The sequence below is a fragment of the Triticum urartu genome, chromosome 2 (genome assembly GCF_003073215.2).
Source record: "Triticum urartu cultivar G1812 chromosome 2, Tu2.1, whole genome shotgun sequence".
NCBI classification, from domain to species: domain Eukaryota; kingdom Viridiplantae; phylum Streptophyta; class Magnoliopsida; order Poales; family Poaceae; genus Triticum; species Triticum urartu.
In genome coordinates, this window is record NC_053023.1 from 637099257 (window position 1) to 637125862 (window position 26606).

General features: G+C 43.6%; 1 protein-coding gene across 1 annotated transcript; it reads right to left on the reverse strand.

Annotated features, from left to right (window-relative positions):
* Positions 1-18056: 18056 nt before the first annotated feature.
* LOC125539337 (protein CHROMATIN REMODELING 19-like) lies at positions 18057-24604 on the reverse strand. The gene is made up of 12 exons (XM_048702774.1): positions 23439-24604; positions 23239-23356; positions 22560-22600; positions 22008-22258; positions 21723-21903; positions 20972-21157; positions 20714-20887; positions 20480-20638; positions 20083-20160; positions 19760-19896; positions 19465-19683; positions 18057-18705 (listed from the first exon to the last, which is right to left on the reverse strand). Exons 1-12 carry the CDS (start codon positions 24372-24374, stop codon positions 18543-18545), a joined length of 2643 nt encoding a protein of 880 aa, XP_048558731.1. The 5' UTR covers positions 24375-24604; the 3' UTR covers positions 18057-18542.
* Positions 24605-26606: the final 2002 nt, after the last annotated feature.

Genomic DNA, 26606 nt, shown 5'->3' on the forward strand with positions numbered 1-26606 from the left:
CAAACCTCTAACCTACCATGTCCTAGCAAACCGTTGATTGGCTATGTTACCGCTTTGCTCAGCCCCTCTTATAGCGTTGCTAGTTGCAGGTGAAGTTTGGAGACCGTTCCTTGTTGGAACATTTATTTAATTGTTGGGATATCATTATATTGCCATGTTATCTTATTGCACCTATATACTTGGTAAAGGGTGGAAGGCTCGGCCTCTCGCCTAGTGTTTTGTTCCACTCTTGCCGCCCTAGTTTCCGTCATATCGGTGTTATGATCCCGAATTTTGCGTTCCTTACGCGGTTGGGTTATAATGGGAACCCCTTGATAGTTTGCCTTGATTAAAGATTTTCCAGCAATGCCCAACCTTGGTTTTACCATTTGCCACCTAGCCTCTTTTCCCTTGGGTTTCCGGAGCCCGAGGGTCATCTTATTTAAACCCCCCCGGGCCAGTGCTCCTCTGAGTGTTGGTCCAAATAGAGCCACTTGCAGTGCCACCTCGGGGCAACTCGAGGGTTGGTTTTAGTTTTACATAGTGTTCATCTGAGTGTGCCCTGAGAAAGAGATATGTGCAGCTCCTATCGGGATTTGTCGGCACATTCGGGCGGTGTTGCTGGTCTTGTTTTAACCTGTCGAAGTGTCTTGAAGAACCGAGATACCGAGTCTGATCGGAACGTCTTGGGAGGATTTCTATTCCTTCGTTGACCGTGAGAGCTTGTCATGGGCTAAGTTGGGACTCCCCTGCAGGGATTTGAACTTTCGAAAGTCGTGCCCGCGGTTATGGGCAGATGGGAATTTGTTAATGTCCGGTTGTAGATAACTTGAACCTTAACATAATTAAAATGAATCAACTGAGTGTGTTACCATGATGGCCTCTTCTCGGCGGAGTCCGGGAAGTGGACACAGTGTTGGAGTAATGTTTGCCGCAGGATTGCCCTCTTTAGTTATGCGTTCGCGCTTTGCCTTCTCTTCTCGCTTTCTTTTGCGAATAGGTTAGCCACCATATATGCTAGTCGCTTGCTGCAGCTCCACATATATTTACCTTGCCATACCTTTTAAGCTCAAATAGTCTTGATCGCGAGGGTGCGAGATTGCTGAGTCCTTGTGGCTCACAGATTACTATTACACCAGATGCAGGGCCTGATGATTCAGCTCCAGATGGCGCGCTCGAGCTCAAGTGGGAGTTCGACGAGGACTCTCAATGTTACTATGTTTCCTTTCCTGATGATCAGTAGTGGTGCCCTGTTGGGGGTAATCGGGACCGTGTCGCATGTTGGGTTATCTTTTATTTTGGCGTCGTAGTCGGGCCATGAGTGTTTGGTTGATGTAATGTTATTTATGTACTTGATTGAAGTGGCGAGTGTAAGCCAACTATGTTATCCCTTTTATTATCTATATTACATGGGATGTTTGTGATGATTGCCTGACTTGCGACATATGCCTTCAATGCGATTATGTCTCTAAGTCGTGCCTCGACACGTGGGAGCTATAGTCGCATCGAGGGTGTTACACAGGGCCTGATGATTCCGCTCCAGGTGACGCGCTCAAGCTCAAGTGGGAGTTCGACGAGGACTCTCAACGTTACTATGTTTCTTTTCCTGATGATCAGTAGTGGTGCCCAGTTGGGGGTGATCGGGACCGTGTCGCATGTTGGGTTATCTTTTATTTTGGCGCCGTAGTCGGGCCATGAGTGTTTGGATGATGTAATGTTATTTATGTACCTTGATTGACGTGGCGAGTGTAAGCCAACTATGTTATCTTCCCTTTTATTATCTATATTACATGGGATGTTGTGAAGATTGCCTAACTTGCGACATATGCCTTCAATGCGATTATGCCTCTAAGTCGTGCCTCGACACGTGGGAGATATAGTCGCATCGAGGGTGTTACACATAAGTTGCTTGCTTATTTATTTCCTTGTTGTGTTGTTTATTTTTTTTGCTTGTAGTCAGTGCAGTTCTTTTTCCGCGGTTTGCTAGTGGCTGCAACAACCTATCTTTTAAAAGTAGGCCACAATAACCATGGGCTACATATTTACTATATTTACCATGGGCCTCCTACGGGCCATAGAAACAATGGGCCTTCTAAGGGCCGTAGAAACAATGGGCCTTCTACGGGCCGTAGCATCAATGGGCCTTCTACGGGTCGTATGATTGATCAGACAAATATGGGCCAATAACAGACTGCATTATGGGCCGTAAACGGGCTAGATTTGAAATCGTCCGTTCATGGGCCGACCATAACGGGTCGTCGTTAATCGGCCGTATTTGATGACATTACGAAAACGGCCCAAAGGATTAATGGGCCGCAAACGGGCCAATTGTAACCACGGGCTGAATTTGGCCCACAAGCAGAAAAGGCCAGTAACTGACCGTAAGTAACCAAATGCTGGAAATAAGCCCAAGAATAAATGGGCCCTAATAAGGCCGAAAGATAACACGGCTTAGAAACGGCCCAATGGAATAATGGGCCGTTAATGGGATAAAGTGATACACTGTTCATTGCGGGCCAGATTCACCATGGGCCGTTAATGGGCCAAGAGTTACAAATAGCCTCGTATGGGCCAAAAGATATCATGGGTCGTACATGGGCCGGAAGTTACAACTGTTGGGGAACGCAGTAATTTCAAAAAAATTACTACGCACACGCAAGATCATGGTGATGCATAGCAACGAGAGGGGAGAGTGTTGTACACGTACCCTCGTAGACCGAAAGTGGAAGCGTTAGCACAACGCGGTTGATGTAGTCGTACGTCTTCACGATCCGACCGATCAAGTACCGAACGTACGGCACCTCCGAGTTCAGCACACGTTCAGCCCGATGACGTCCCTCGAACTCTGATCCAGCCGTGGGTTGAGGGAGAGTTTCGTCAGCACGACGGCGTGGTGATGATGATGATGTTCTACCGACGTAGGGCTTCGCCTAAGAACCGCTACAGTATTATCGAGGTGGACTATGGTGGAGGGGGGCACGGCACATGGCTAGAAGATCAAACGATCAATTGTTGTGTCTATGGGGTGCCCCCCTTCCCTTGTATATAAAGGAGCAAGGGTGTGCGGCCGGCCTAGATTGGGGTGCACCAAGAGGAGTCCTACTCCTACCGGGAGTAGGACTCCCCCCCCCTTTTCCTTGTTGGACTAGGAGAGAGAGGGGAAAGAGGTGGAGGAGAAGAAGGAAGGGGGGCGCCGCCCCCCTCTCCTTGTCCTATTCGGACTAGGGGGGAGGGGGCGCGGCCCATGCCCTGGCCGCCTCACCTCTCTTTCCACCAAGGCCCACTAAGGCCCACTAAGTCCCCGGGGGGTTCCGGTAACCTCCCGGTACTCCGGTAAAATCCCGATTTCACCCGGAACACTTTCGAAATCCAAACATAGGCTTCCAATATATCAATCTTCATGTCTCTACCATTTAGAGACTCCTCGTCATGTCCGTGATCACATCTGGGACTCCGAACAACCTTCGGTACATCAAAACATATAAACTCATAATATAACTGTCATCAAAACGTTAAGCGTGCGGACCCTAAGGGTTCAAGAACTATGTAGACATGACCGAGACACGTCTCCGGTCAATAACCAATAGCGGAACGTGGATGTTCATATTGGCTCCCTCATATTCTACGAAGATCTTTATCGGTCAGGCCGCATAACAACATACGTTGTTCCCTTTGTCATCGGTATGTTACTTGCCCGAGATTCGATCGTCGGTATCTCAATACCTAGTTCAATCTCGTTACCGGCAAGTCTCTTTACTTGTTCTGTAATACATCATCCCGCAACTAACTCATTAGTTGCAATGCTTGCAAGGCTTAAGTGATGTGCATTACCGAGAGGGCCCAAAGATACCTCTTCGACAATCGGAGTGACAAATCCTAATCTCGAAATACGCCAACCCAACAAGTACCTTCGGAGACACCTGTAGAGCACCTTTATAATCACCCAGTTACGTTGTGACGTTTGGTAGCACACAAAGTGTTCCTCCGGTAAACGGGAGTTGCATAATCTCATAGTCATAGGAACATGTATAAGTCATGAAGAAAGCAATAGCCACATACTAAACGATCGGGTGCTAAGCTAACGGAATGGGTCAAGTCAATCACATCATTCTCCTAATGGTGTGATCCCGTTAATCAAATGACAACCCATGTCAATGGTTAGGAAACTTAACCATCTTTGATCAACGAGCTAGTCAAGTAGAGGCATACTAGTGACACTGTTTGTCTATGTATTCACACATGTATTATGTTTCCGGTTAATACAATTCTAGCATGAATAATAAACATTTATCATGATATAAGGAAATAAATAATAACTTTATTATTGCCTCTAGGGCATATTTCCTTCAACAACGGGCTGGAATCATATTGGACGGTCCAGATGAAGCTACTGGGCTTAATTCCGATAGGCCGTAACATGTCGTGAGTTAGCGGGTCGTAAATGGGCTATATACGAACAGGCCGTTAATAGGCTTTCTGTGGGCCGGCCTTTTCATCGAAATGGGCCTCTGTTGGGTCGTGCCACGTGTCGACGTATCATAGGCGCCTCCTGTCCAATGAATGGATGACATCTGTCCCAACGCTGAGCCAACACGTGTTTCCTCCGGCCAATGACAATTTTACACGTGGAAACTCATCATTGGTCCGGGCTGCTAACGGGTTATCGGATCCAGGTATGACTATCTTGATTCTGTCATAAAATTGTCATGGATGTACATGCATGACAGAAAACGTGACCTACTGTGACAAACACATATCATCACGGAAGTGCCTTTTTTTGTAGTGTCCTCTTGTCTTATTCGGACTCCCTAGGAGGGGGCGCGCACCACCACCCCCCCCCCCCGGCGCGCGGGCTTCCCTCTCTCTCCCTTAGGCCCATGTAGGCCCAACACTTCCCCAGGGAGTTCCGGTAACCCCTCGGTACTCCGGAAAAATACCCGAATCACTCGGAACCATTCCGATACCCGAATACTACCTTCCAATATATGAATCTTTGCCTCTCGACCATTTCGAGACTCCTCGTCATGTCTGTGGTCTCATCTGGGACTCCAAACAAACTTTGGTCACCAAAACACATAACTCATAATACAAATCGCATCAAACGTTAAGCGTGTGGACCCTACGGGTTCGAGAACTATGTAGACATGACTGAGGCACATCTTTGGTCAATAACAAATAGCGGAACCTGGATGCTCATATTGGTTCCTACATATTCTACAAAGATCTTTATCGGTCAAACCGCATAACAATATACGTCATTCCCTTTGTCATCGGTATATTACTTGCCCGAGATCCAATCGTCAGTATCATCATACCTAGTTCAATCTCGTTGCTGGCAAGTCTCTTTACTCGTTTCGTAATGCATCATCCCGCAACTAACTCATTAGTCACATTGCTTGCAAGGCTTATGGTGATGTGCATTACCGAGAGGGTCCAGAGATACCTCTCCGATACACGGAGTGACAAATCCTAATCTTGATCTATGCCAACCCAACAAACACCTTCGGAGACACCTGTAGAGCATCTTTATAATCACCCAGTTACATTGTGACGTTTGATAGCACACAAGGTGTTCCTCCGGTATTCGGGAGTTGCATAATCTCATAGTCAGAGGAATATGTATAAGTCATGAAGAAAGCAATAGCAATAAAACTAAACGATCATAATGCTAAGGTAACGGATGGGTCTTGTCCATCACATCATTCTCTAATGATGTGACCCCATTCATCAAATGACAACACATGTCTATGGTCAGAAAACTTAACCATCTTTGATTAACGAGCTAGTCAAGTAGAGGCATACTAGGGACACTCTGTTTGTCTATGTATTCACACATGTAGTTTCCAGTTAATACAATTCTAGCATGAATAATAAATATTTATCATGATATAAGGAAATATAAATAACAACTTTATTATTGCCTCTAGGGCATATTTCCTTCACCCTCTACGGGCCAAACCCTTTAGCTTATATACACGCCAGGCAGGGCATCTGGGATTACAAGGTCGGTATCTAGGCATGGAGACTGTTGGAGAAGTCTTGAAGTACACGCCAAGTCTTTGACGGGCGTAGTCGATCACACCTCCATCGTGCGGCTTCCGGAGTCCATCTTGAGAAGAATGAGGGGCCACCAGCCCAACTGGAGGAGTACGGGCCGACCTGGTTAGTACCCCCTAGTCCAGGACATCGTCGGTGGGCGATATGGTGGGCAAGGAGACAGTTGATCCACAAGGAAATCTATCAAGCTCCTTCGGCGACACATTTTTTATAAACAGTTTCATAGCTGAACCAAAGATAGCAGCACAGAAGCAAGCAACACCTCAGACCGCACTCAATATCGCATGTGTAAGACCAAAGGCACCGCCGCCGGGACATGCTAAAATACATGTGGATGCTAGCGTGACGAGATCAGTCTTGGTTGGCTCCACGACAGCCGTTTACCGGGACGCTGGAGGTTTTTATCTAGGTAGCTCTGCTTTTATTATTGCCGGTGTGACTAATGTTGCAGCATTGGAAGCGATCGCATGTCGTGAGGCTTTATCATTAGCCGAAGATTTGCTTCTCCATAACTTCGTTGTTGCTTCATATTCGAAACAGGTGATCAAAGATATCAACAAAGGGACGGGTATTCAAATACTTCTTATTGAAAAGAGGGAAGGAGAAAAACCGAAATCTTCACAATAAGTCCTTTTGTAGACAAGTCGTCTTTATATAGTAATTCGACCTATTGCTCCGGCCCGCGAGTATAGCATGATGAGCCCAAGTTACGGCAGCTCTGGATGAAGGGAGAATAGGGATATTAAGAAGATGATGGATCCCCCCCCCCCCCCCCCCACACACACACACACACATTTTAAGCTTTGGTTATAGTATCCTTTAGTTCCACTTCTTCGCCGATCTCTCCCGCAATCTTCTTTCCCCACTCCTCATCCAAGTGAGGAGCTACCCGAGATCATCGAAACCCACCACCTATTGGAACATCATCAGGGAGATCAAGCAGCGAGCAACAAATTTTAATGTGCTTTTAGGTTGAAGGTCGAGTGGCAAATTTAGATGCAAATAATTTAGCTAAGTATTCAAATTCTTCTGAGAAGGGGCACCACTTGTGGTTGGGTCAACCCCATGATCAATTTTGTCTTTCACATTTTATGGCTTTCGATCAATAATACTTAGGTTTACCCTCTAAAAAATCAGTACAACTTTTCGTCGCTTCGTGGCTAGGGTTTCAGTGGTAGCAAACCTTCAGTCGATATTGAAATCTCTGGTGACGACGCAATTTATCGTCGTCCTTGTCATCTATAGAAGTCAATCCGGTATTATCTGCAACTAGACGTTCTCACATCCGCGATAAGTTGACAGAGGTTGAAAGTGAGAATTGACACGTGCACAAGTGTCTGTCCCGAGTCCGGGCACGCCAAGAACATATGTGTGCTCCCCGTGCCGTCGGCCGTCCCAATCAGTCGCGTATATTTTCCACTAGTTCCCTCGCCTGCAGGGTAGACGCGCGCATAGGAACGAGCAAGCCATTTCTAAGATGCGATCGATTCGGAGAGGAGAATTTTCTCCCCATGAGCCTAGCTGGTAGAGTGGTAGTGCACAACTGCACAAGTTTAGCCTCCTACGCGACGGAACCAGCGGGTAATTTCTTGTTCGATTCCAAAGGCTACGTGTTTAGCCCCTCGTACTACGTACGTACTTGCACATATAGAGACAAACCACCGCATTCAAGCCGCGGCAGGATCAGCGAAAAGATGAAACCCGACAACGAGAGGAATGTCGAAGACTATACATATATAGCTCGTACTATATTCTCGGGCAATGTAGTCCAGGGCTGCATTAATTAGTGCTTACTCTCTGCGTTGACGAGATCTGTCAGCGGGGAATTTCTCTCTTTATTAGACTGCCACAAGAATAACATAGATGATAATATCATACATATTTAGACAAAATAGATGATGTGGCAAGCAATATACGAAGAAAAAGAGACGTGTGATAACATAGCTATTAGAGATATATTTTGGTTACATGTATTTGGTAGTCTAGAATTTGTAATTCGTCTCCTACCTTATCTCTAGGAGAGGTGTCTTGCCCTTCAAGTCTTGTACTACTCAATATATATACTCGCTCTCGAGGCTCAATAATACATTTATCATATTCCGTCAATTCCTCTCTATTCCCTTCTAACATGGTATCAATCTAACCGATCCAAATCCTAACCACCGCCCGCCGCTTCCGCCCCACGCACCGTCCCTAAGGCGGTCGGCCTCCATGACCTCCATCGGGGGCTGCGCCGCCCGTACCTAGAGTTCATCTGTCGGCCGTGTTGACCGGGTGTCCTAAAGAGTCTTTTTCTCGAGCCCTTGCTCCGGGTTTTGCTCTCACTCGCCGGTTGCCTTGATTGGCGTCTTCTTTTCGGTTTTCCGATCTAAAATCAGTTTGCGTCACCCGCCGCCACCGTCAACCTCGCGACTCTACTCCGACATCGGCGTCGACTACACCGGCCACTTCATCATCAACCGCACGGCAAGGCTGGACGCGCCACCCAAGGGACGCCTTTGTGCGTCGCTGCCGGCCGCTTGTCCGTGTGGTCTCCATTGCTGGCCCATCTTCATCGTCATTGCCAGGGACATCGACAACGTCGCCATCAACTCCGCTCTGCGCGTCGTCCCTGCCATGGCGCATACAGCGTTGCTGTTGGTCTGATCAACAGATCATGCGTGTGTCTTCGCCAAGCCGTCCTCGAGCACGCGCCTACCGCCGATTGAGCCACAGGTTGTCACCGCGTCATCCCTTCGGACCGTTGTGTCACCGCCCCGAGGTCTTCTCGCCAATTGCCCCAACCCACGCGTTGTTTTGCACATATCAAGACAAAATGAATCTATAACCTAATAAATAAAGTGTTACATGACACCACACATATGTTACTTCTCACTATAGAGGTAGTAATATAGACTAGTAACATATGTATGGGAAAATACACAGGAGCTCTCGGGTGCTCCACACCCCTATACGAAAAATATTCATAAAAAATTTCTAAAAAATCAAAAAAAATCCAAAATTTCGGGATGTCAAACCTGGTTTCCCAATCTACTTCCGCGTGAAATTTTGTGAAAAAATACCAAAAAATGTATCCGTGGCGAAGGAATTACTGCCCAGAAAAAAATGTACCCAAACGGTGTTTTGCTATACATAAGAATTTTTTGTCTTTTTTGCCACGAATACGTTTCCTGGTATTTTTTCACCAAATTTCAGACGGAAGTACATCAGAAACCCATGTTTGATATCTCAAAATCCCAGATTTTTTTTCAAATTTCTCGGTATTTTTTTCCTAGTATTGTACGTGTAGGGATGCTCCGCACCGAGAGCTCTAAATCCTCGTTCCATATGTATGTTACTAGTCTAAATTACTCTCCACTATAGCTAGTCTTAGGAAAGCAAAAGAAGCACGGAGCGGAAGGTTGAAGATTTTTGCGACAACAGCAATGTCCATGGACTGGACTACTGGAAGCTATGCGTCGACCATTATATAAAAAAATCTTATGTATTGACTTCTGCGCCTCTATCAAGTTGGTGCAACAAACTAATAGGAGTATAAAATGAAACTCTGTCAAGGTCATTGCGTCATTTTAGAGCATGTACAATAGTTGATAAAATAGTATTATCTTAATACTTGCATGTAATTTAGAGATGACAAAATCAAATATCTACAATGGGTCATCTTTTAGCCTCATCTCTAATAACTAGCTATTCCTAAAAATATGGTGAGACATATTGTGCTAAGAGATTATCTCTTGTCTTCTTTTAAATAAGAGAAGTCAAGCTTTTTTTTATAAATTCTCTCACACCAACTCATCATTTATCCTACGTGACACTTCTAAAATAGTACTCCCTCCGTAAACTAATATAAGAGCGTTTAGATCACTACTTTAGTGATCTAAACGCTCTTATATTAGTTTACAGAGGGAGTATCATTGTACATGCCCTTATTAGCTGGTTCAGGCAGCTACTACTAAACACACGCATGCAACACGAGACGGCGTCTAATCATGCCGTCATCCATACATGTAAAACCGACGAAGTGAAAAATCACGTAACCACGAGAGCCATGCCTCTGCAAAATGCATGATAGATGTTGTCACCGACGAGAGAGATGGGAGCATGAACTGGTCCAAAAGACAGACGTGTATCATGGCTTTCACCGGCGCATCCGTACTTATGGGGTATGATACCGACGTTGCCAACGCGAGATGGATAAAAACGCCGGGACAAAAGGGAAGAGGGTTCACGGGACGCCTCCAACTCTCCGTGCCACCCGGCCCTCCCTCGTGCGCCCTCCACGACGCCGGCCCCCACGCACGCCCACAGGCGCAACGCAAAGATTCCCCTCTCGGCGTGACATGGCAACATGGGCGCGACAAGGAGAGGGGCCGGGGCATTTCGCTTCTCAAATTCTGGGGGCCCCGTGGCCGAGATGCAACTTGTAAGTTTCCAGACGGGTTAAAAGTTAAAGTATTCAATGCATATTCCATATACTCCCTTCTGTCTTTTTTAGTTCGCATATAAAATTTGACTAAAGTCAAACCTCGTAAAGTTTAACCAACTTTATAGAAAAAAGTACCAACATTCGCAATCTGAAATCAATATCAATAGATGTGTCATGACTTAAAGTTTCATATTGTATAACTTTAGCATGGTAGATGTTGATATTTTTTCATATAAATACGATCAAACTTTGTGAAGTTTGACTTTAGAGAATCCTAATATGCAGAGTAAAAAGAACCGAAGGGAGTACATGATACCTGCCATTGTTTTCACTTTCAGTGAGATGCTAATAAATTCCACTAGATTTTTCCCTGCAAAAAAATCCACTAGATTTTAATAATATCAGTTTTTTACGAAAATGATCAGATCAATTATAAACACCTCAAACATAATAAAAATTGCATCAAGGTCCATGGACCATCGGACGACCATTGCCGCCGCCAAAACGAACCGCCGACGCGCCGTTGTCGTTGCTCCCATACCGGAGCCGGACCTGACCTTGTCAATGATAGCCAGGAAGTCTTCATGCACGTGCCTCTAATGACCAACGCCCCAGAGCCGCAGTTGTCGCCGTTGAATCCTTGAGTCGATCTGAAGAACCTGCCACCAAATATCGCCATTACGTAAGCATGATGAGAAACTTTAACCTCGCCGCCCAGAGCACCGTCTAATCCGTCCCAACGAACGAACTTGAGGAGTATCGGAGCCCGTAAGACTGACTCGAAGAAGAAGCGCCGCCGTCCATTCAGACATAGCCCCTGCGAGGACTAAAACCCTACCTATCTACTAGCCGGATGCGAGGCACCAAAAACGACCTCCCCGCCACTGACAGCCAGAGCGGCAAGCAGAGGCGGGGAGGAGAATCCAGAGGCTCACCGGTGAAGATCGAGGGAAGGAAGGCTTTCCCTAGTCGCCTTGCGAGAGGGGAAAGAAAAGCTTTACTAGATTCAAATATCTCAGCCATTTCAGCTGTAATAAGATTTCAAATAAATTTTAGAATATTTTTAAAAAAAATCAAGTATTTTACTGAATTTTAACTAACATTTCGGTCCTTAGGCCTAAACGCAAACCGGAATTAAGTGATGTTGGTAGTGGCTGAAATATTTCTAAAACCAAAATGCCAAACCATGGCCCCCACTAATATCACTATGGATATTCCATGCAACAAAAATCACTATTTTTTAACAGCATTGCTCCCATACATGTACATATGTCTCGTAGTCGATGAGAATATCTCCTTCCACTTGATGAACATCGCTGAAAAAGTTCAAATAAATACAAGAAAATATGAGCATCGATGCCGAATTTAGGTCTTGAACCCAAGTAGGTTTGTTCCACCATAAGGAACCTAACCATTTGAGCATCTCATGCAAATGTATACTAAGTACAAATATTTTTCTAGACAGATAGGTATTTATCCATCTTCACCTTTTGTTTTTCTTATAAAGGGTAACACAACAATATCATGATGATACCAAAAATACCCAGGCGTGCAATAACACAATGCTAAAAGTTAGTCAAGACATTAGGAATGCACACAACCAAAATAGAAAAAAAAATGTGATCAGCCGCACACAAGAACAACCAACATCAAACACCAAAGTTGTCAACACACACACACCACTCGAAGGTCCAAAAACAAGATCTCCGGAATGGTACGACGCAAGAGCGCATCATCGTCATATCCAAGGCCGGATCAAAAAAATTCACCTCGAAGAGCAAGTGACATACTCAAAGCAATGCCCTCAATAAGGAAACTATCTGTAGACATCGCTATTCCTAAGTACAACCAAAGAAGATCAAATGTGGACTTTTCACCCCTAAAGCTCGAGACTCTGTACAGATAAAGCACCACAAAATCAAAGTCTTCATGTGTAGCAACACTCACTTGCAAGAGAAGTCATTGTTGTGAAACTCTGATCACCCAAAGGGGCATGGACAAGCCGTACACCCCGTGTCTAGGATCTCCACCGCATTCCATGGCACATGCACCTATAGATTTTTTATTTATTTTGAGTAACAATGCACCCCGTGACTCCTATGCAGTGGCGGAGCTTCAGCAAGACCGAATGGGCCGCGGCCTGTCCAGCCCATGAAATTATATGCATATACATCTACTCCTGGGCCTTAAAACAGCAGTCCATATGATATTTTCTTCTTGTTGGCCCGCCCATGTTTGGGCTGCAAGCTCCGTCACTGCTCCTATGTTCAGTCTTCTACGTGGACATTTCCATGCAATCGGAAATTTTACCAACAAGATATGGGTTGACGGGCAATGCCAAGACGACGTGCATAGGAGGCAGGTAGACAACGTCGAGCAGCCAGCGTGCAGCCATTGAACCGAACAAATCGCACTTTGTCGCGTGCCTTTGAGAGTGCCCCCCCAAAAAAATTTACCTACATACTTCACAGTGCAGCTGCGCCGGATGAACGCGGCGAGCGCACACACTAGACGACAAAAGTAGTTTGATGTCTGTAATAAAAGCGTTATCTAGTGGATAGTGTAAAGAATACTTATACGCATGCATGTGCCAACGTCATCTATTTATTCCGTTTCAATTTTTCAAAAAGCTATAACTTTTGAACCGAGTGTCAGAACACAAAACCGTTTTCACTGCAGGGTTCCTCGCGACGAGCTCTTCAAAACTAGATCCCATATGAATATGTTTTGATAATTTTTTTTTCAAAAGCAACTTTAATGCTAGATGAAGCAACTTTAGTGCTAAACATGAGCAACTCAGATGCTAGATGAATTGCACCATGTGTATAACTAAGTTCGCCTAGTAGCCACCTAGTTAGTTCTGTGCAACAGTGTATTAGGTGGTCACCATGATTTCTAAGTTGCATACATTGGAAAATAAGTTGTGGATTGTTTAGTTGCCTATCATACTGTGAAATTTTTTTACCGTAAAGTGGAAACTTGTCTAACATGGCTTCTAAGTTGTCTACCACAGAAATCAGGTCGCCCTTTCACTACGAAGTTGCCTACGAGTGATCCTCAATTTCTTACAATACTATAAAAGTTGTCCATCAAGGGACCTAAGTTGCCTACAATATCGAAAAAAAATGTGGGATCTAAGTCATCTATCATGATTTCAAATTTTAAACTATGAGGGGATGGGTGGTATGAGATCTGTGTGTTTTCCTTTTCTAGGGGAGTCTACCCGCCATCAAGGGACCTAAGCACACGGGTGTTGGCTGGTGAGCTCTTCAAAACTAAACCCACACGGATATGTTTTGATGATTTTTCTTTCTTTCAGAAAGTAACTTAGTCGCTAGATGAGACAACTTTAGTGCTAAATAGAAGCAAATCCACTTCAATTTAAAGTAACTACTTACCAACAATGAGCAACTAACTAGTAATAGAGAATAACCTTAAACAGAGGTAGACAACATTAGATCACCTTTATAAGCAACTTTCTTTCTACGAGAGACAACATTAGTGCAAAAAATAGGCAACTTCACTACACTTTCTCTTAATTAATTTTCTCTAACATTCTCCTAACTTCCTCATCGGTACTTCTAAGTTGCATATTCTCCTAGCTTCCTCACCGATACTTCTAAGTTGCATATTGTTGTTTCTAAACTGCCTATAATACTACGAAGTCATCTACCATTGATACTCTTGTGTCTGCTATTGCTAACTACGATAGGCAACTTGGTGCTCAATTTTGGCAACTTTAGAGTGTTTGCAGGCAACTTAGAAAAACAATGATAAACCACTTCACAATATTGTAGTTGCAAAGTTAGGTAACCGAGTAGCAATGATAGGCAACTAATTACCAATAGTAGGCAACTAGGCATCAATTGGTAGGCTATTTACAATATTTATAGGCAACTGCACATCAATTGTAGGCAACCGACTATCAAACAATAGGCAAATGAGCAACCATGATAGGCAGGTTGGGATAATGTTAGTAAAATTCACAGGTACACATAGTGTAGTGAAGTTGTTTTGTATGTAGCACTAAAGGGGCCTTATGTTTTGTGTGAATTTTCTTGTTTTTACACAAACAAACCTAACAGGAAGTCCTACTAGGCCAAAGAGAAGAAGTTGCTTCTCCATAGCATGATAGTTGCCTCCTTCACACCCAAAGTTGCCCTAAAAAATTATCCAGTTGCCCACAGTCAACCATATAGTTGCCTAAAACAAAGTATCCAGTTGCCCACAATCAACAAATAATTTCCTAAAACCATGTATCCAGTTGCCCAATCCTCATGGACAAAAATATTTTACCAAGACCATTTTTTGGTAAATATCTAAATGTTTTAGATACCTGTAATTAAGTTTGGGTCATAGAGGGGGAGTAAAGATTTTCTTCTCCTCGGGTGGGATCCCTTGGTGCCACCGTAGAGGGGAGCGGGTGGAACATACATATATATGTTGTTTCTACTTGTTGTTTTTGTGGTTCTTGTTTTTTTTGCATAAGGTTTGCCTGATGTTACTGCAAGGAGCTTATGGGGCAGCAACTCCTCTTTTAATGCATGACACTAGTTGCTTCAAATTTTACAAGAGTTGTCTGAAATCATAGCAAAGTTGTTGCATGTTTTTTACTTTTGCATAGGGGATGCATGCTAGTTTTACTGCAAGGAACTCATATGGGGCAGCAGACCTTTTTTTACATGCCTGATAGTTGGACTCATTGGATGATTAAAAGTGTCTAAAGAGACCGATTCCAATATTTTGGGGCATTTTGGTGATCCACGTTGGAGTTGTCCTTATGATAGGCGATTTAGAGGTGAAGCTAGTCAATTGGTAGTCATGATAATCAACTTATAAGGATCCTCCATTGATAGGTAGTCATACTAGGGGGAAAAAGGAGTTGTTTTTCTATAGCACTAAAGTTGCCTCCGTATCACACAAAGTTGCTCGGAAAAAAAAATCGTCAAAACCTACTCATATGGGATCTAGTTTTGAAGAACTCGTCGCGAGAAACCCAATGGTGAAAACGGATTTGAATTTTTGACATTCTAATGAAAAGTTACAAGTTTTAAAGTTTTTGGTCCCATAATAAATGCAGGTGGGATAGTTATGCGCGCATTCGGTTTCCTTTTTTGATTGTCCTCGTTGACGCATAGGGAGGTCATTCTTTATATGGGAGAGCGCTCGCTCCCACGTACGAGCGCACGGGTGCCATCGAGTCACGTCCAAAAAATTAATGCCCATTGCCAATAAGGCTAGCCCCGAGGACCTTTGACCATGCCACCAAAAGGTGAGAATCCACTTCCAAGCCAATGAAGTGAGATGTGTGTTGGTAACGCAATCCAATTCATGGATATGTATGTTCCAAGGAGGGGAACCGCCGTATCGCTGGCCTATAGATCTTTGTGAGCCAACATGCTGCAAGGTTCCCAACACCAGTCTACGATGGATTGAAGAACGGGATGGTCGGTGCTGGCGAAGCCCTCGCGCAAAAGAAGTGGCAGTGGCATCAGCACCGAGCACCACCTTGCACCCCCGCCGCCACGAAGACGCCTAAGCGACAGAAGGTGTCCTCGCCGCATTCATTGCGACCGTGCGGGTTTCGCCGAGCAGAATTCGGGCCAGTTCTTTTGGGCGATTTTATCAGAATCGCCCCCCTCCCCAGCTTCTCCCATAATCACCACTCAATATGTTTTTTACAATCCTAATTAATTAGACCTTAACTAGATAGGATTGTAAAAAATATATAGAGTGATGGTTCTGAGAGAAGCTGGGGTGAGGGACGATTCTGGGAGAATCGTCGAAAAGAACTGGCATGAAGACTAGGGTGGCGACGAGGAAACAAAAGGGAGGGGTTGGGGGATCGGGTGTCCCCATGTGATGGCTATGCTGTTATTTTGGACATAACGGTGGAGCGCCTACATCACAGTTCACAGTGCGACATACCTGACATTTTGAAGCGAATCCGTAGCAGAACCGTCTTGACAGGAACGTCCAGCTGAGCGCGCGTACCATCGTTGCGACAACAGATTGAATTTTTTCCGTTCAAAATTTCCATAAAGACTGGAGCGTTTAGTTGACTCGTTTGAACGCCCTTTCACCTTTCCCGTCTGATGTATCCCGACCACACCGGTACGCCGCGGCATGGCCGCTTCCCGGTGTCGCTTACGCCAGCCTCGCCAGAAGCGTACACAGGCCGGCCCGGACGATTCCAAGACATCCGGACGACTGTGATGAACAGAAAGAGAGAGGTTTAAAGGCACGCGGGGGGAGCAAGAAATGGCCCAGCACCGAGGACCGAGCCCACGGACGGTCAGCGAAATCAAATCCATCCACGAGAGGTCATTTCCATCGTCGTCCGGAGACAAATCCCTCCGCCCCAAATGATTCCTTCGGATCATTCATGTGCGTGCAGTGCAGCTAAACAGCAACTTCTGAGCCGGTCCATGATGCAGCCTTTCTCTTTGATTGCACACATCATGGCGCCAGGCCAGCCTTGCCAGAACCAGTACGCCGTGCGGCCGGGATACGCACGACGGTTTGGCGTCGGCAGCGGCGCTTGCCCCAGAATGTGCTGTGCCTGAACAGAACCATGCTTGGAGTTATGCCAAGAATCATTCGCAAAGCAAATTCGAGGTTTAGTGCAGAGGATCAAAGTAGGCAAAACCAGATCGCTAATCAGCACCTGGTGAAGGACATCCTTGTTGTAAGAAAGGTACATGGATAATTGGATAGTGCCATCACGGAGAAAACATTAGAAGAATTATAAGTTTATTTCAACAAAAATCATGACAGGGTAAAGATCGCTTAGTTCCATTCTCAGCACTCAGAACCCGTAATATTATATGTACGACATTCCATCTACACAGCAAACAACCAGGCAAATGTTGGACCCAACAAATGGGCAAAATGATAGACCATGCTCGGGTGTCAGGAGCGAGTTTGAAACCAGGCAAACCTCACATAAATGAAGCTTCTTTGTCACTGCTGAAGATTATATGCAGAAAGAAGACCTAGGACTGCTGTAACCAAAAAAAGATCCAATAATAACTAAGAAATCAAGCTAAGTTCTTTTCGAGAAGAAATATTCGGGCTCAATTCCTTTAAAAAAGCAAAGCAATGCAAAAAAACAGTTCCCAATTGCCTCCAGCAACACATTAGCTATCAGATATACTCCCATACAATCAAATATAATACTTGTGCTGGTCATTTATATATTTTTTGAGTTACAGGGAATTGGTTCTCCCATGTAGTAAATTAACATGGTGACTCTGCAGAGAACACGTAGCGGAGTGAAGTTGTTCAACCCATTTCCTCTCTCACTGGCTCAGTCTAAAACAAGTCACTAACTGATAAAACTATTTGGTAATTTTACAGTGACTGATAATTTGAGGGCGGAGCATAATCTTGCTTCATGTATGATCTCTTAAATTACAGTGACTAATTCAGCAGTAATTCCGTACAGACAGTCAGAAACAACTATTCCCACCGTCCCGAAAAAGTGTCGCTGATTTAGTACAATTTATACTAACTTTGTGCTAAATCAGCGACACTTACTTTGGGACAGAAGGAGTACTTAACAGAGGTACAGCAGGCTGCAGATTCACTTTCGTAACCGATATAGAGTTGGATACTTGTATAGCTTAAATCTCAAGTGTGGACAACATGTTAAAACCCTAATAATATCTCTACCATACAGTTTCAACCTCCGCTATTCTCCATTTCATTAATACCAGGATGTACTTCCAACATTTCATCCAGTACAAAAATAGGATGTCTGTTCTGAGACTTCTGGTTTCAGCACTTTCTAGAAATCTACACAGTATGTCACCCTGATCAAGCACAGCGAAGAGAAGCAGTGCGGCTATCCAGCAGGTTGCAGAAGATCATCAGTAGATCCTAATAGTAGATAATGTAGATGCCAACAAACTGAGAGATTTAATGCATAAAGGCACCAGCATCATCATGCAAAGAAGCTTAAGACCCCATGGATAAATCTGAGTGGTGCTTGAATGAAGCAAATAATTATCCCAGCCAAGGACATCTCCGCAGGTGGAAATGTGGAACCAGTACCTTGGAAGCCACTCCATGAAGTTTCTCACACCAGAAGAAGAGATGCCAGAATCTCTCCCATTGTCTGCTCAGGTACATCAGTTCTATCATCTAAGTCTGCTCCAGACTGAAGAACAGCAGCATCCAGTACTAGCTTTCTCCTTGCAATTGCGTATATGCTTTCATCAACTGATTCCTTTGTCACTAACCTGGATAAAATAAATACTCACTGTTATCAAATTATCATCTTAAGAGTTTGATTATTCTTTTTTTTTTGTTTCTTATGTGACATCTAGTGTTCTTTTTCGACTTTCAGATCATTTGGAGTTCAAGCGACCAGTATCCTTCCTTTTTATCTGAACCCAATGGAAACAGACTAAGCGGACTATGTTCAAAGGGGAATGGGATATTTTTTTAGCAGAGGACATCACATAGCAAAAGCAGGTGCAGATTGTATGACGCACATTTGAAAATAAAAATATCACCAGCTTATATAGTGCGAGGGTGCCTAACATTTTATTAAAGCGAAAGAAAAGAATTACTTCTGAAAACTACCAGCACGAGCCTCCATACTTTGAATTGCATTGGCAATGCAAAGGCAAAAACAGTAGTACCAAAAACAGAAAGGAAAAACAATCAAACTTTGTCTTGAGAAATGCAATACAATTAACCTAACTATATTCCAACAAAGATCATATTATCTAACTGCTAAGGACCAAAGAATCCGAACAAGGGTAAAAGAAAAAACTATAACCCAGAACAAGTGTAACTCGTACTATAAAAATACCATTCAAGAGCTTATAACATGCAGATGCTCCCACATTAGAACGAATGTTGTAGAGAAGTGAACCATTGTCGGAATAAGAAAAATATGAATACTTCAAAATATGCTCACCTAGTCATATGGCCAGAAACAGCAAAAATAGAAGCAGCAAAAATTAAAACAAATGTCATATTTTGAGCCGCACCTATAGATAGTGACAGGTTTCTGCTGTCCAATGCGATGGCAACGATCTTCAGCTTGCCGGTCCATCTGAGGGTTAAAATCCATGTCATGTATTATGACTGTATCAGCTCCTATTAGATTCAGCCCCTGACCTCCAGCTCTAGTTGAAAGCAAACATGCATTTATCGAAAGATCATTGTTGAAAGTGTCCACTATAGTCTGCCTTTCTATTACTGGGGTGCTGAAACAAAAGGGATTTTACCAGTTAAGAATTATAATACAATTTAATTCAGAAACTTGCTGAGGAAAGAACTAACCCTCCATCGAGACGCCTGTATGTAATTCCTATTACTTCCAGTGCCCATTCAAGGATATCAAGCATTGTGGTCCACTGGCTGAATATAAGAACTCGGTGACCATTATTTGCTAAAGAAGGTAGAAGCTCTGCTAAGGCCTGAACAAAAAGTAGGAATTAAGGTAAATCATAAATTGCACTTGAGTCCTAATATGCCTTGATCAAGGAAATTTTAGTAGTCCAGATAAAGAAAAAATATATAATTATACTATTGTGTGTTTCACTGTTATTCTTCTTTTTTCTTGGATAGGAACTGGCTAACCAGATAAAGAGAAAAAATGGTACCTGACATTTCGCCGATGCAAATACATGCTCGTCTTTTAGGGCACCCTTTGTACCAGCATCACCATGTGTAATCAACAACTGGAGGAGAAATTAAGAATTGAATGATACAAGTGTCCCACAAAAAATATACTAAGAACAAGCTAATTTAGGGCAAAAGGGGTGTGTTTCAACAGCAAAACCATCCCCTGCACAGTACAACTATTGACAAATAACAACAAACGCATACTACTTTGATGTCGCACTTAATTATTTGGCATGCAGAATGGCAGAAGAGGCTAACAAAGCAGGATAGCGAAAATCAGAAAGCAAATAAGACTCATTATAATTTAGTAAGCAAAGTGAATAGGAGGTGAAAGCAGCTGATTAGGAGAAACCAGGTAAAGAGAAATAACAATACTTGGTGGATAGCAAAATCATTGTAGTTCTTTAGCGCTTGGATTGCTCTGTCCAAGGAACATTCAAAGCCAAATGCGCCTTTAGGATACGTCAACCTTGCGATTCGATCAACATCTTTGTCGCTGTAAATGCGCCTTATAAGCAAAGGGTGATTGGCAATCTGTGGGAGCAATGAAAAACCCTTTAAGATGGAAATAAACATCTTCCTGAATTTTGCATCACAGGATATACTCACCTTACGCAACTGCATAAAATAGTTTGATATTTGACGCTTTGGAATTAATCCAACAACATTTTGAGGATATTGGCCAGAAGATTTTGCAGTACGAGCCTCACAAATGGCACGGTACTCATTTGCGGCTCCATTATAAGCTTTAAGCTGCTCTGATCCCATGGAGACAAAGTTAACCTGTCACACGCAATCAATGTAGTTCAAACAGGGAAGATCAACAAGAACATGCAATTGCTGATGACTAAAGATAAGTCAATGTACATGTTGCGTCTTCGGGACAAGTTGCTGCATAACATCCGACTTCAAGCGCCTAAGGATGAATGGCCCTAAGATGGACTTTATACGTGAAATTAACTCATGGTCTTCTGAATTCAATAGCTTCTTGAGATCAACTTCTCCTGTGGCAAATATATCAGGCATCATGAACTCCAACAATGACCATAGCTCCTGCAGATGATATGAAATTCAAGAGCAGCTTCTTGTAAGAAAATGGCCAGCATCTGATAATTAAAGGCAGCTGAAAGGATATGGAGTTTAAACAGTTGGGGGTGCACATTTCAACTATAGCCGGATGAACCCATCATAAATTCAGTGTTATGAGTATTCATCTAGGTAAGCAGCAGACATCAAACCATAAGATGGTAAAAAATGTGAAGTTAATAGTGTTGAACCACAAGCACTGTGTACAACACAGAACCATTAGATATTAAGATACTAATTCTAAATCATATAGATAAGAATATGATATTGAGAAACTTTAATCGGTAGCTACAAATCCTTAGTACACTTGCTGATCACACCTCCATGACTTTGTGAGTCTTTGACATGCAGGATATTGGTAAAATGTACCCAATCCATATAGTCAGTCCTTTACAGGTAGTGTTATGCTGATATGTCCTTTTATTTCTGTATCACACGGGCAGATGTATCGTGATATATTTAACTACAATGGCATCATAGGGTATCAGAGGAAAAAATAAAGCTTAAGTTGGACACTTGCATCAAGACTCACATGCAAATCATTTTGAAGTGGAGTTCCCGTCAGCATTAGCCGCTGACGAGCATGTTGTGCAACAGCCATAAGGTTTTTCCATCGGAAGCTGCCCTTATCTTTCAGCACGTGTGCTTCGTCCATCAATACACAACTCCATTTCCATCTTTTGAGTGCCTTGCGGTCATCCTTTTGTTGAGCACTGCATTATGGATCAAAGCAGCACATAAATCTTCTAAAAATATGCAGAATCACTAGTGAATCTCCATAAGATATTCTGTTTTTCCACCCTAAGGAACTACAAACCTCCGTCTTTCGAAGAGCGAGTAGCCAACAAGTAGGACATTAAATGGAGCTGGACATCCTGCTTTGCCTAAGGAACTTAACTCCTTTGAGAAGGCAGTCCTTCCAGCACCATGAAACATGATGATCGAAAACGAAGGACACCACTTCTTAAGTTCCCTTTCCCAATTTTCCAACACTGAAGCTGGGCAAACTATCAGGTGTGGACCCGGGTCATCATATAGATGTTGCAAGAGATTAAGGTAAGTCACAGCCTGTAAATAATGAGACCAAATTCAAACATTAAGAAATGAATAATGAACCGGCACTCAAGTATAGGGCAAATCCTACTAATCAGTTTATTCTTGGAAATGTCACAACAGGCTACAATCAGGTTACATTTTATAGTATGTGTGCATAATGACCAAAAAAACACATGAACAACAGTCCACGATAATAATGGACAGGGCGCAAAAACATCAAATTTGAACAAGCTAACTTATCATGCTTTAGTACTACCATATTAAGATGATTGGTTATTTTCATTTTTACTTAAAACACTGTAAGCTTGCTTACCTGGACTGTCTTGCCGAGACCCATTTCATCAGCCAAAATTGCTGTAGAAAGGAGAGAAGGTTAACATGAATAATAGTCTTTTGAGCAGGGGAAAGTTAGAACATGGTAAGAAAAAATGAAAAGAACCAATATGATCGTTGACTGGTACTACTCTGATAACCTCACAAACATAATGTATGTAATGCAAGACAACATCGTTTCAGTCTTTCAGACCAGCAAGCACTAACACGGTACATTAGCACATGACAAGACAAGGTTTTCTGTACCGCATGAAAATTCTGATAGTTACAATGTAAACATTTTTACTCGGTGCACCTTTACAGTAAATTGGAATACCTGTACCTAAATTCTATGAACCAAACGGTGATCTAGTATCCAAGTGATCTACATCAAGTTAGTTTCTAATTCATACAATACAAATGTAATGATCGAACAAGACTACCAACTGCTTGTTTCAGAAGACAAAGGTTGCATAAGGATTGAAAGAATAGGATGCTCAGTGACAAGTGCCATGTTATCATGTATTTACTACTTAGCGAACTAAATGCAACTGATCATAAACAAGTGGGGTGAACTCAGATCCATCAGTTTGATGTCATGGCTAGATGTTACTGATGAAAAGGAAACAATAGTTTAACAAGCATCTTCGGGTTCAAAATTTTAATTCACAGAAAATCACCTCCGCCGATGCCTTTCTGATGCAACAGTAGAAGGAAATTGACCCCCACAAGCTGGTATGGTTTCAGCACCGGGTTGAATTCCATGTCCTCGCTTGTGCATGCGGCATCCACATCTTCCTGTTCTCATATCCCATTGCATCAAAAGACAAAAACTTGATAGTTCAAGACATGTAAACTGCATCAAAACTGACAACTGTACCTGAGTGACAATCCGGACGGTGGAGGCATCTGTCTCAGCATAACTTTCGCAATTCCGTGCTGAAGAACCATACAGCTCCTGCCTCAGATCAACCGAAATCCGTGAGCACCTGCGCAATGCCTTCCCTACCACATCCCCTTCCACCTCCTCTGCCTTCACACTACTCTGCCCATTGTAGTCCCCATCTTCATCATCCTCGTTCTCCAACTCCGACCAGTTCACCCCATCATCCTCTTCTTCATCTCCTACCTCCACCACAGCAGCAGCCACAGAGCCATCACTGTCATCATCGTCCTCGATCACGAATCGGCGACCAGTGGTGCGGCGCGGCCGTGATGACCTCGGAGCAGGGTGGTCGGAATCATCATCTGCGAGGTCAGAGTCATCATCGGCGATGTCGGAGTCCTCAAATGCGAGGTCCAAATCTTCCTCTTCCTCGGAGAGGTCGATGGCTGTTGCCAGCCGTCGACCAGTGGAAGGGCGCGGCCGCGATCTCCTCGAAGCGGGGAGGTCGAAATCGTCGTCTTCAGGGTCCAAGTCGTCTTCGGGGACGAAGTCGTCGTCGGAGAGCGCCGCGAGGATGGCGGCCTTGGAGGGTTTAGGGTTGTGCCGGGAGGACTGGGTGGATGGCGTGGCCCGCCTAGGCGGGCTTTTGTGCTGGGGACGCTTGACCACGCGCGAGCTACTCTCGGCGCGGCGCGCCTTGGCGCTTTTCCCCAGGTCGAAGTCGTCGTCGTCGTCGGAGAGGACGACGGCGGCGCCGTTGCTGGCGCCGACGGCGGAGGAAGACTTGGGGTCGTAGCGGAACGAATCGATGGGAGGGGGAGGCCGCGCGAGCGGCTGAGGGCTCCGGTGGGGGCGCTTGAGGACCCGGGAGGGCTTGAAGGAGTGGTTCGACCACTCGTCGTCGGAGATCTCCTCGAAGTCCCGCCGCATCGGGGCGGCGGCTGCGGGCCTGCGGGTTCCTCTGGGGTCTAGGGTTTCGGGGGGAGGCGCGCGAGGGGAGCGGGTGTGGCGCTGCTCTCCTAGTAGGCGAGGATCCGAGGCGGCGGCGGCGGCGGCGGGGAGCGGGAGAATTGGGGGCCAAGACGAGGAGGCCGGGAAACTTTGGCGGCCCTAGCGAGTGGGGAGAACGGAGCGGCGCCGAACAGAGCGCCAATTGCCTCCCAGGAGGAGGACGATTCGTTAAATTTTGCCGTTTTCAGGGGTGGTGTTTGTTTTTTGAGATAAATACACCCGAAGTCATAAAACTTGTACGCGATGGTTAGTTTGATGCACAAACTTGTAAAATATATGTTTTCGGTCATCAAACTTGTACAAGCGTTCATATACGATCACATTTCATGTACACGGACGTATCCATGGGCTATGTGGCATTCCAGTGTGGCCAGGGCCCATTGTCATCCGCTGTAGCATGTAGATCTGCAGAGAAGCCTTTGACTTTTTTTATTTTCATATTAAGTCCCTAAAAATAAAATGAAAAAACAAGCGATGTGGGGTCTTGAAGCTGCAACGTGCCCTAGTAGTCACACGTGGACAACCACCAGACTACTGATCATTCATGTATATGTAGCATGACTAATTTCTGTATCATATAAACATTGACTGAAAATAATTTTTACAAGAAATGTAACACGGAAAAAATGAGCACCGTGGCTTGACCATGTGACCTTGTGCTCAAGGTTAACTAACATTACCACCGACAACACAACACGTCCAGATGTAAGAAAACAATTTATATTCTTGTGTTTGTGACATTTAAAAAATATTTATGTATTACAAAAAAGGTACGCGGCTTGTATTTGGAAAAATGTTAATCAACACAACACGTCCATATTAACATTTTTTCAAATACAAGTTTTGAAACTTATGTGTATTGAAACATATACTTCATGTGATACATATATGTTTTGATGTTTTAAATACTCCAGTATACATCTATGTTTTGATACACATATATTTTAAATACTCCAGTATACATCTATGTTTGGAGTATTTAAAAAATATATGCTTAATACTTTTTAAGTGTATGATTGGCATTTTTTTCAAATACAAGTTTTGAAAAGTTTTGAAATTTTTTTCAACTATGTTTTTAACATTTTCGGATGGTGCGAAACATTTTAAAGCTACACAAACTGTTTTATACATTGTATAGGCATTTAAAAAATGTCATGACCAGTTTTTCTGGAATGCATGAACATTTTTAAAATGCAACGTATCATTTTTAATTACACAAATGTGGTTTACAATGTTTATTTTTTTTAAATGTCACACACCATTTTTTTGTAACACATAAACATTTATTAAATATCACAAACACAATAATATATTTTTTTTTCTTACATAGAACAAGAAGGAATAACAACATGAAAAATATTTATCCCATTTGATATGTTGTGTTGTCGAAGCCCGGTGGTAATCTTAGTTAACGTTGACCACGAGGTCACATAGTCGAGCCATGATGCTTCCTTTTTTGGTGTTACATTTCTTGCAAAATTGATTTTTCAGTCGTGTTTATATGATATAAAAATTATTCGTGCTATCTAGACATGAATGGTCATTGGTTTGATGGTTGTTAACCCAAGCCTAGTAGGGGCACGTCCCTAGTTTGTAACCGAACCATCCCTTATTTTTCCATTTTATTTTAGGGGCTTTATACATAAATAAAAAATCATTTTATTTTAGGGGCTTAATAAGTTAAAAAATAGGTGCATAATACGTAAATAAAGAAAAAAGCCTACAGATCTACCATGCGTGGTGGGCTTACAATGGGCCCTGGCCATGCTGGCATGCCACATAGGCCACGGATACGTCTGCGTACATGGAATGTGACCGTATATGAACGTTTGTGCAAGTTTGATGACCAGAAACACGTTTTTTTACAACTTTGTGCACCAAACTGACCGTCACGTACAAGTTCTATGACTCATGGTGTATTTACCTCTTGTTTTTTCCAAAAAAAATTGGAATATCTTTGCCTGGCGTGTATAAGTTGTGTACGTCACTGTGTTTGGAAGTCGTGGCAGAGCGCCGTGCTGCGGTCGACCGATGAGATGGACGGTGGACCGATGATTCTGATCTTGCAATTTGGTTCACCTTTTGTGTGTGTGCGCGCGCGCATTTGGGTTCACCTTTGGGCCGAGTTTCATTTTGCTTGGATGGATGAAT